Below are 10,235 nucleotides of genomic sequence, written 5' to 3'. Positions count from 1 at the left end.
AGCAATGAACAAGGCGGTAGGATCAATATGCCCAGTTTGCCCATAGGTACCACCACCAATCATTTTCCTGCTTTTATCCTGAACTACCATAGCATAATCCTTATTAATTGATAGTAAGGTAGACATCAATATGATTAGGCTCCTTGTTTGTTCAAAATTGTCATTCAATCCCATCAAAAACTGCAGCAACCGCTGATATTCCAATTGATCAATATACTCTGTGGCTGATGGAGGAGGTGGAAGTATTGGCTCATACTCTACCCAGATCTTTGAGCTTGGTAAAATAAGTTGACACTCATGAAATCTCATGTGTTAGGGTGAATGTTTCCTTGTGCAAGTAATACAGTCTTGATCCATCACTTTGTCAAATCGCTCCTTGAATGAAGCCCAGACCTTCTGTGCATTAGAAGAAACCTGTTACCAATTCTCTGCTCACATTGCTCATGAGCCATGAAGTCACAATCGCATTACATCGATCCCATTTATTCGCCAATTCAGAACCGAAATATTCCTTTGATATCGATCTATCAACTAAACACAATTTATTCTTACCTAATAGTGCAACCTTCATCGCATGACTCCAAAGAGAGTAGTTCTCCATTCCTGTCAAAATGAGTCCCACCGACATCGATCCTGAACCATCAGAGGGTTGCAAATAAAGATGGTGGTTGTGATCGAGAACGACGGAGCTAGCGACAACTCCAATACTCGTTTCAGCTCCATTATTCCCAGTACTCGTTGAATTTTAAGGAATCGCCATGGAAATGTGCAAAATTAGGGCTCAAAATTTCTAGATTTGAGTAGATTCTCTCGAATTTTTCTTCAATTGCACGAAAAATCCCTTAGAATCACTCGATTAACTGCTCTGATACCATGATGAATTCACCATTGACATGCAGCTAGAGAGAAGAAATCAGTGTCGAAGAGAGAAGAGAAGAAGCAGCTGAGAGAAAATTTTATTCTGTTATGTTCTGTACAGTACAAATGGAAGGCTACTGTGTATATTTATACAACTAATCTAACCGACTAATTATGACAGCTGTACTAACTCTACTAATAGCTATCATTCTAACTACGGTTAAGTTAGCTAACTACAGGAGCTGATACATCCTTGACACTCGGGCTGGTAAAGGCAAGACCATTAGAATAGGAGTTACTGATCTCGATGTCAAAATCTTGGGGCTTTTGTTGGTTCATCCATATTTGAGTTAGAAGATGAGAAGCTGTGCAATTCTTATTTTTTGGGCCTTTGGGATTTCTCTCCCGTCCATATATGTGACATGTACATTCTTAGTCTTTAGGGGAGGATTTACATGGACCCAAGCGGTGTCACAGGACACTGCTTCGTCGAAAATTTTCACTACATATTTATATAAAAATAATAAGTAAAACAGAAATACAAGATAAAATCATTAAAAGTGACACCACTTGCATTGAAATAGCTCAGTAGTCTATTGGTTGACATCTTCAAGTTTAATGTAAGAGGTCTTGGGTTCGAACTCCCTTGGCTACACAAAATAATTTTTGACTGTTAGGCTTATTGCTAGAAATAGTGACACCTCTGATTTTCTGTTTTTTGTTTCATATATTTTTTCCTTATATATGTGGTTTGGTATCTTCCGCATATTTGGAAGAAGTTCAATTTAGAGTAACAATATAAAATTGATAAATCTAATCGTTTCGGATGTGAAGAATAAAATATTTTTAGTTTCTGAATATTGGCACGATCGCGGGTAAATTTACTAGTTGATACATAATTGTGAGTTAAAACGAGTACACTGGAATGTAAGTTAAAACGAGTAGACTGAAAAGTTTGAGACCCAGTCTTAGAAAAAATTATTTAGGAGCTTGGTTTGGTTTATTTATCAATAATAATTGGGTATGACTGTATGAGATGGTCTTTGTTTAGTATAAGCTTCCCAAACAAATACAGGTTCAATTCAAATCCCATGAAACTTATTTCCTCTTCCAAGACTCTACTTACAATACCTTACATATGATATTCGACAAAAAAGTAATGTAACCTAGGACAAACCTATTTGAACAACGCATATCGACCCAACCAGAAGGCTGGAACATATTACAGAGAATAATATCTACATGGATAGTGATGCATTCTTTCAGACGTGTAAATCACCAGGTAAAGCTGATGGACTCGAAGTGCAGATTCTCAACCAAACCAGATGAGCAAATGGCTGCTACGTCGTGCCTCAAGGTTTTCGGTCCAGAGGCAACTACTCCAACACTTGCTCCTTTAACTTCTAGCAAAATTCCTACAAAAGAGAACTTCATTTAGTTACCCAAGCATAGAGAGTTTGTAAGAAAGTACGGCCTACGTATGCAAAGATATATGTAATTACTCTTGAGATCAGGTCTCTGGCCATAATATGTCTTGATTGATTTGTTGAGTGATTGTTGCGGAAGACTTTCCAGCTCTTGATCAGCATAAGCTAATAATGAGTTTAAAGATTTTGTTGAATCTGCCATGTCCTGAATCTGTTTAGTTTCCCTAGCACTTTTCTTCTTGTTCCAAAGGAAGACTGCACTTGCTGCAATTACTATAGAAACTGCTATAAACAGCATGTTGAACAATGCCCTTGTGTGATATGGGAATACTTTGTTAGTACCATGGTCCATAGGGTAAACATAGTATTGGTAAAGTAGCCCCACAAATAGAAGGTAAAGAGCAAATGAGGAGGATATTATAGCAGCAAGCCAAAGCCAGTTGTTTTGGCCTAAAATTGGGGTTATGGGTGCATCAGAATGGTTAGGTTTGAACAAAACAGTTCGAAGAGGTTCGGGTTTTTCTGGTGCTGGTTCATTCTCTCTGGTAATATAAGCCTCAATTTGTAGGTCAAGATTAGAACATCCTGAAGGAGTGCCTGATAAAGGAAGAAGAAGGTCTAACACAGAGAATTGAGAAGAGTTCTTGAACACACTGACTAATAGAATCTTGGGGGTATTGCATTTCAGTGTTGAGCTCATATATATCAGCTCTCTGATTATTGAAATGAACGGAGTAATTCCACTTCCTCCACTGATCAGCACCAATGTATCATGCCTGTGATTAAAATGGCTACATCATCACAATTGTTAAGGTAATTACATATAAATGTTCATAACAAGATTAGCATTAATTGTTAATCTAGTAACATGTATTCACAAGTTAAAAATACACAGATACCATAAAAGTTTCTCTACACTATTAGTATATATAACTTAAAAACCAATAATGCAATACATTATTGCAATATGAACATGTCGTGGAATACTAACCTTAGGAAATGAGTGGAAGCAGGTCCATAGGGTCCTTCAACAGAAACTTCAAGGCGATCCACAGGGGAAGGCAAAGATATAACATCGTAAAGTTTCTTGGTCCAACTTCCTTCACATTTGATAACAACACTAATTGTATCTGATTCTAAGTTACTGTTTGATGTTACAGTGAATGGATGCCACTGCAGCTTTGATATACTTGGTACATTTAGGAACATGACGCTAGTTGGAGAGTACTCCAAACCTACAAATCATAAATAAATAAATATAAAAGTTTTAGAAATTCGTTGCGTAGCCAGTGTATATAAGTATATTTTTGCTTCAAAAGGCGGAACCGTTACCTGGTATTTTGGAAAAGTTGAGTTCAAAAGTTTCACAAGTCAAAACTCTGGCTGAAACTAAAGAAACTTTTTGTTTTGATTGCAAAAACCTCAAGTATCGATCGATGAGGAAGAGGAAGAAACCAGGAAGCATAATGCAGGCGTAGAACATTCCAGTGTGGAGTAAGAAGAAAGCCATGAATAGAATGTAGAGGTAATGAGTGTAGAAGAAGAGTTCAAACATTCTTCTTCTTATTGCTGGAAAAGTTGTTATCCACAATATCAAACCAACCAGTAAACCAATCTCTCCTGGGACATTTGATATGTAATGTGGATCCCATTTAAGCATCTGCATTAAACCAAATATATTAAATAAGATATGATCAAAATGAATACTGCTATCCTATTCTACTCTTCTTTCCTTCCTTTTTATTTTGTCTTTAAAAAGACCTTTAATAAGAAAATAAGAAATGTAGACTGGGCAGTTATGGCGGGAAAGTTATTGTCATTTGAACTCGTGTACGCATGATGCATTCCAAGTTAGATGTATTTAAAACCTTTTAAGTATGTGGATATTAAGCAATATGTCCATCCGCACTGATTGATTTCTGTATATACATTCTTGGTTACAGAGACACAACTGCATCCATGACTTAATCCACGCGAGTTTAACTTTTAAGGTTTTTAGTATTAAATCTATTACTCCCTTCGTTTCAGTTTATGTAAACCTATTTCCTTTTTTGTTCGTTCAAAAAAGAATGACCCCTTTTTAAATTTGGAAACAATTTAGTTTAAACTTACAATTCTACCCTTAATGAGAAGCTTTTATAACCAAACAAATACTATGAGCACCCTTTTGACCTGTTTAGGACCACAAATTTCAAAAGTTTTTATTTTTTCTTAAACTCCGTGCCCAATTAAACAAGTTCACATAAATTAAAACGAAGAGAGTATATTTTAAAAATTATGGGTTCACATATATTAATTACTTGTTACAATTTTATTGAATATTTACACATATTTATGCACAATTCGAAAAAAAGTACTTAGTTCAGAGGTACCTGGTAGCCCATACTACATACTGCTTTATGTATGCATCCCCTAATTGTAATTTAAATTGTGACCTCTAAATATTCCATCCGTTTCAATTTACATGAGTTAGTTTGACTCGACAAATAGTTTAAGAAAAGAGAGGAAGACTTTTGAAACTTATGGTCTTAAAAGCTTAAGCAGTAAAAGCTTTGTGGAGCCATGATATTTGTGTGGTTATAAAAGCTTCTCATTAATGATAAAAAAAGTAAATAAAGAGTTTAAAATTGAATTATTTTCAAATTTAAAAATGTGTTATTTATTTTGGAACATACTAAAAAAGAAAGTAACTCGTTTAAACGGAGGGAGTATATAATAATATGATCACGTCAGATAGGCATCATGCTGGTGTGTCGGCTATCTTCTAGAGTTATAGATGCCCAAATGGATGTCACAATTAAAAACTTTTGTTTGGTTGATTAGTGGTGTATAATATGCAGGGAAACTTATTAATAATTCCATTGCTTCATTCTCTTTTTTGATGGGGTCCCAACTCCCAAAGGGAGAATCCATAAATTAAGAAAGACCAAACAGTAAGGGGTTCATGAAAATGGCAACTGCAATAGGCAAATGGACAAATAATATTGATGTGGTCCAATTCCCACTCTATTGTGGTGTCACTCTCATGGCTAATGGCATGGGGAGTGGGCTCTCAAATCCCAATCAAACTTCCAAAACTAGTGGAACCTTAAATTTAATCTTACGAAGGTTTCCCACATTAATTAACTGTTTCACCAAACTTTTATTCATTAAATGGTACTATGTTAGTTAATCACTATGTGGAAGATTTTCAAGAAAAAAATCATAAATAACTAGATTTACCAAAAAATAACCACAATTTTAAAATATTCAAAATTTAGCTACTTTTTCATATAAAGATAAAATATGAACAAAAACACCCTTAAAAATTCGAAAATATTCCAACATAATATGATGAAGTTCGAATTTTTTTTACATATGAGCTTCCAGCATAATATGCTTGAGTTCCAAACATAATATGCTGGAAGTTTATATGCAGGAGTTCCATAATCCAACATACTATGCTGGAACTTTCCGTGTGCTGGAGTTCCAATATAATATGCTGGAAACTTATACACAGGAACTCCATAATCCAGCATAATATGCTAGAACTTTCCGTGTTTCAGTACAAAAAAGGCTATTTTTCAACAAATTTATAAACGCTGGATAATTTTTCATTACCAGTACGAAAACTGGCTAGCCCGTACTATTTTGCCTGATTTTCCGTTAATTCTACTAAATTATACCAAGTCTTGGTGGTTTTTGGTATATGGGCTTATTTATTGGAAAAAAGAGCTTCTAGACTTTAAGATATGAGAAACTAAAAAATCTAAATATTTCTTGGTCTTGTTATCAATAAAAATGCTCAACCCCTAATTTTTAAAAGAACAATCATTCCAATGGGAAATTAATCAATTATAATTTGTACTAGCTTTGCCTTTTGTTATGAAAAGACTAAAAGGTTTGGGCAGAGTAGATAGGAGATAAAATGTAATGATGAAATCTTCTGTGTACCACATTATACATTTGATTGCTCTTCACATAATGAGACAACTTAATTAGATAATGACCTTAGTAAAAGGGTGATGATACATAACTATCTGATTTTGCTTTTTTGAATTTGAACTTCATTCCATTGAAATTGTAGTGTTAGGTAAGAGCTAGACCTGAGGCACAATTATTACCAAATATGCATAAGAGGAATTGGATTAGTTTTTAACGTATTAGACTATGAACGCATACTTTTTGGAAATTCTTTTTAAAAGTGAAACTATGAAAACTTTGAACTCAGGTAAAATTTCAGTATCTAGAGGGACACCAACCACCCTATAAAAGTTATCATTGTTGTTTGGTTACATCAATAATAATAACTTTATTGTATAATATTATCGTTATATTCTTTTTAAGATGAAAAATATATCGAAAGTAATTAAAATCAACTATTCATTGTAAAGTAAAAGGAAAAAAGAAAAGAAAAGAATTCACTCCCTTTCTTCAGTTTGAAGAATTAGTTTAAATAATTATTTGCCTAATTGCTTAAAATAAAAATAACCGGTTGATATGCATTAGATATATAATTTATTTATAATATGTGTATAATTAATATATAATTTATATATACTGACTAAAAAAATAAATAATGAAACCGACCGGCTATTTATGTAAAGATTCCTTGCAAGTTTCTTAAATTTGAATGATATTAATGTGCTACATCACCCATACTTTTGATATATGGTGAGGTTTGAAACCTAGTGAACTTAATATTCACATCTTCTTTTGAGTGTGGGCACTATCAACCTAACAACATGTTATTATTGAGTGGCAAACCAAGAAAATTTGGTGTGTAAGGATCATCTTTTTACTGTATAAGTTAAGTTTCAAAAATTGCTTTATCTTCTTTTTGACGTTCTCTTGAATCTTGATTAAGTAGTTTCTTGTACATGAAGTTCACGTAGCAATATCTCTATATATCCTAGAATTTCAAAGTTTCTTTTTTCCTAATTCAAGCATAATTGATGCGGTTTGGCAATAAATTACACATCATAATCAGGCAGCCTTTAAGTTATGGAAATCTTGAAAATCCAACACCAACCACCCCCACCTTCTCAAAAGAGTACTGTCTTTTTAAGATAGAAAGTTCAAATATTTAGTGCACTTGATACAAAGAAATCAGAGGAATATAATTAACCTAAACGCTTAAACTAAAAACACCTAATGAATATATAATATATGTATATCGGCTAGAAAAAATAAACAGTGAATCCAGCTAGCTATTTTTGTAGTATCAGTGTATAATATATTCCTTAAGATCGTCCAGTAGCGGATCCAGAATTTTCATCAAGGGGTGTCAAAATATAAATAATTAGATATATCGAAAAGTCAAGGAGAATCAACGCATAGTAAATATACATAAAATAAAAAAAATTATCTAGCAAAATAGTGTAATTTTTCGGCGAAAGGGTTACATGTCTCCGCCACTGAGATCGTCACTGAAAATCTTATTTCTTGGAGTGTCGTGGTTTAAAGAGCAATCTTGGGGTGTGCAACATTCTATAGATTATTACTTCAGTGGAAATTTCTTAATTTTTACTGTATTTGAAACAAAATTAGGATAGAATTCAAGAATAAATTATGAATAAACATGGTGTAATTAGGAGGAGAAATTACCTCATGTAATCGACCAGAGACAGCCCAAAAGAGAATAAAGAGAAGACCATGAATAGTGAATAGGGTCATAGCAATATGTCCCAACCATATATGATATTTGATGCTACCTTCTGAAGTTAGCCCCAAAAGAGGCAAAATAGATGACCCTCTGCTCACTGGGTAAAACAGAAATGTTAAACATATATTCCCTGTTAGCCCTATCACCAATGCCAACCTATCAATCCTTGCCTGCCACCTACAATGTTTCCACCACAAAAAAGAAAAATGTTATATCCCCAGCTCACCTAAAAATTGCAAACAAATATTAAGCAAAATTATGTGGGAATTTTTTTCTTCTTCTTTAGATGCTACTCTTCCCTACTCGAAGTATTTCATAAATAGTAAAAGATCAAAAAGTGTTACTCCTCTTGTCTCAAATATATATATACTTCTTTTTTTAAAGTTCACCCTTGTTACACCAATCGATGAAGTGTTAATTACATGAGACATTTAACACAAAGATAAAGGGTCTTTTATGGTTATCTTTTTAAAGGTGTGCAAAATTTTTAAAGATCAGACAATATGAACTGAAGGTAGCTGTATAATGTACAACAAGCAATATGATTAGAACTTTCTCTTTTTCTTTTTATCTTTGTGTTTTTAGGAGGATTTGGGAAAGGAGATACTTACACTTGAACTCCTTTAGTTGCCGCATAAGTGGTAATGGTACTATAGTGAAAATAGACAAATGCCGAGAAATACCAAACGCAGAGAATAATGAACATGGCCAGAAAAAAGAGCTCTATCCATGTCACTATCCCTAATGGTTTCATGATTTTTGGCTTCTTCAACACCTTCAACCAATCCTTGTTGCTGTATACAATTTGAAGGAAAACAACAATAACAAGTAGAGAAAACAATTAATACATGTAATCTCAAATGAAACTCCTTCAATCAAACAAGAAAAGCTTAAAACATTATTTTTTGTGGATATATATACCAGTATGAAGTGACACTATCACTTTTTTGCTTCTCCAAATGGACATAAATGCAACCCAAAACAGCTATGAATAAGATTGGCAGTGTGAAGTTCATCATAATGGGACCTGTAAAATGACACCAAGAATCAAATATACAAAAAAAATTAATTTTTCCCTCATCTCAATATTTTTAAAAAAATAAATAAAAGAAGAAAAGAGGAGTCGGATTCTCATGCTAATATTTTCTGTATCGTTCAAATTTTATGGAACATTCCAAAAGGGATAAAAAGAATGGAAAAAATGGAGGAAGGAGTTAGATATATACCTTGGATATCAAAGAATGTGGAGTTAGTAGCAGCAAGGAGAGCAGGAACCCATTTCTGATAATATGTGAAAGTTGGCATAATTACCCACATCATCAAATTCCCAAGAAATATTGTAAGTGCTAAAGCTAATATTGCTCCTTGTATCATTCTTATTTTTCCATCAGAAAGTGATGATGATGATGATCTCTTCTTCACCTCCATTATTTCTAGCTTCTTTATTTCTCTAATTAGCTTGTTTATGGCCTTTCAATGGAAGAAGATATAGTGAACTTGTTAGCAAAGGAGTGTTACAAGTTCTCTGCTATAAATAAGCAAGTTAGTATTAGATGCTGACCTGACAAGATTATTACACCTCACTTTTTTTAATAATCGCGGTATTCCGATCAGCTTTCATACACCTCAACTAATTCTAGAGGTACCTGTTAACTTCCACTAGTACAAATATCGAATAATTTTATGCATCAAAATTAGATTTAAAAAAATGATGAATTAACCCAAATAGCCTCCTACCCAACCACTTAAACTAAAAATGGCTAGTGGAGGTACTCTCTCCGTCTCATAGTCGTGGTTACTAAAAGTAAAAGTAGTTATCTCAAATTATTTGTCATTTTAGAAGTTCAAGACAAATTTTTTTTTAATTTTTTTTTTACCCTTATTAATTATCCTTGAAGATTACAAACACCTCAATTATGAATAACTTTGTTCAAATACCAACAAAGAAAGATTAAATATTAAGACATGAATAAAGATAAAGTAGTCAAAATCTCATCCTAATTAATTTCTCTTAAGGGACATGTACAAGAGAATCATGACAGATAATTTGAGACAGAGGGAGTATAAAATATGCATAATGTATTATATGTGGATAATTATATATAATTAATATATAAACTATGTATATGACTAGAAAAAGTAAATAATGAATATTGCCGGCAATTTGTGTAAAATCCCTATTTCTCCTTTTTTTTCCACCTAACTTTTGTGAATTCTTTTTTTTGCTTTAGGCCATCAGGACAAAGAAGTGTAATTTTAAGCTCTTTTTCAAGTTTTGGTCTAAACTTTGCCTTTAAACTAATTTC

The 10,235-nt window shown here is 33.2% G+C and overlaps 1 protein-coding gene across 2 annotated transcripts; it reads right to left on the bottom strand.

Annotated features, from left to right (window-relative positions):
* Positions 1-1,826: 1,826 nt before the first annotated feature.
* Positions 1,827-9,444, bottom strand: LOC104113481 (ferric reduction oxidase 2-like). 2 transcript variants are annotated; one of them, XM_009623648.4, is made up of 8 exons: positions 9,156-9,444; positions 8,851-8,956; positions 8,541-8,723; positions 7,872-8,106; positions 3,618-3,945; positions 3,277-3,520; positions 2,361-3,076; positions 1,827-2,273 (listed from the first exon to the last, which is right to left on the bottom strand). In XM_009623648.4, exons 1-8 carry the CDS (start codon positions 9,355-9,357, stop codon positions 2,134-2,136), a joined length of 2,154 nt encoding a protein of 717 aa, XP_009621943.1. In that variant the 5' UTR covers positions 9,358-9,444; the 3' UTR covers positions 1,827-2,133. The 2 variants fall into 2 exon arrangements, with proteins under 2 accessions (XP_009621943.1, XP_009621944.1); XM_009623649.3 differs by having other exon boundaries at positions 2,361-3,061; positions 9,156-9,443.
* Positions 9,445-10,235: the final 791 nt, after the last annotated feature.

This window comes from Nicotiana tomentosiformis, chromosome 1, assembly GCF_000390325.3.
Source record: "Nicotiana tomentosiformis chromosome 1, ASM39032v3, whole genome shotgun sequence".
NCBI classification, from domain to species: domain Eukaryota; kingdom Viridiplantae; phylum Streptophyta; class Magnoliopsida; order Solanales; family Solanaceae; genus Nicotiana; species Nicotiana tomentosiformis.
The sequence above is the reverse complement of the archived record's forward strand: the minus strand, read 5'-3'. Positions and strand labels throughout refer to the sequence as shown.

What these genes read in the sequence shown, in the direction of transcription:
- LOC104113481 (XM_009623648.4), bottom strand. Translation starts at nt 9,357, where the DNA reads ATGGAGGTGAAGAAGAGATCATCATCATCATCACTTTCTGATGGAAAA. An exon ending in CACATTCTTTGATATCCAAG is followed by an intron (nt 8,957 to 9,155) that starts GTATATATCTAA and finishes GTCATTTTACAG; the next exon opens with GTCCCATTATGATGAACTTC. An exon ending in GCAACTAAAGGAGTTCAAGT is followed by an intron (nt 8,107 to 8,540) that starts GTAAGTATCTCC and finishes GAAACATTGTAG; the next exon opens with GTGGCAGGCAAGGATTGATA.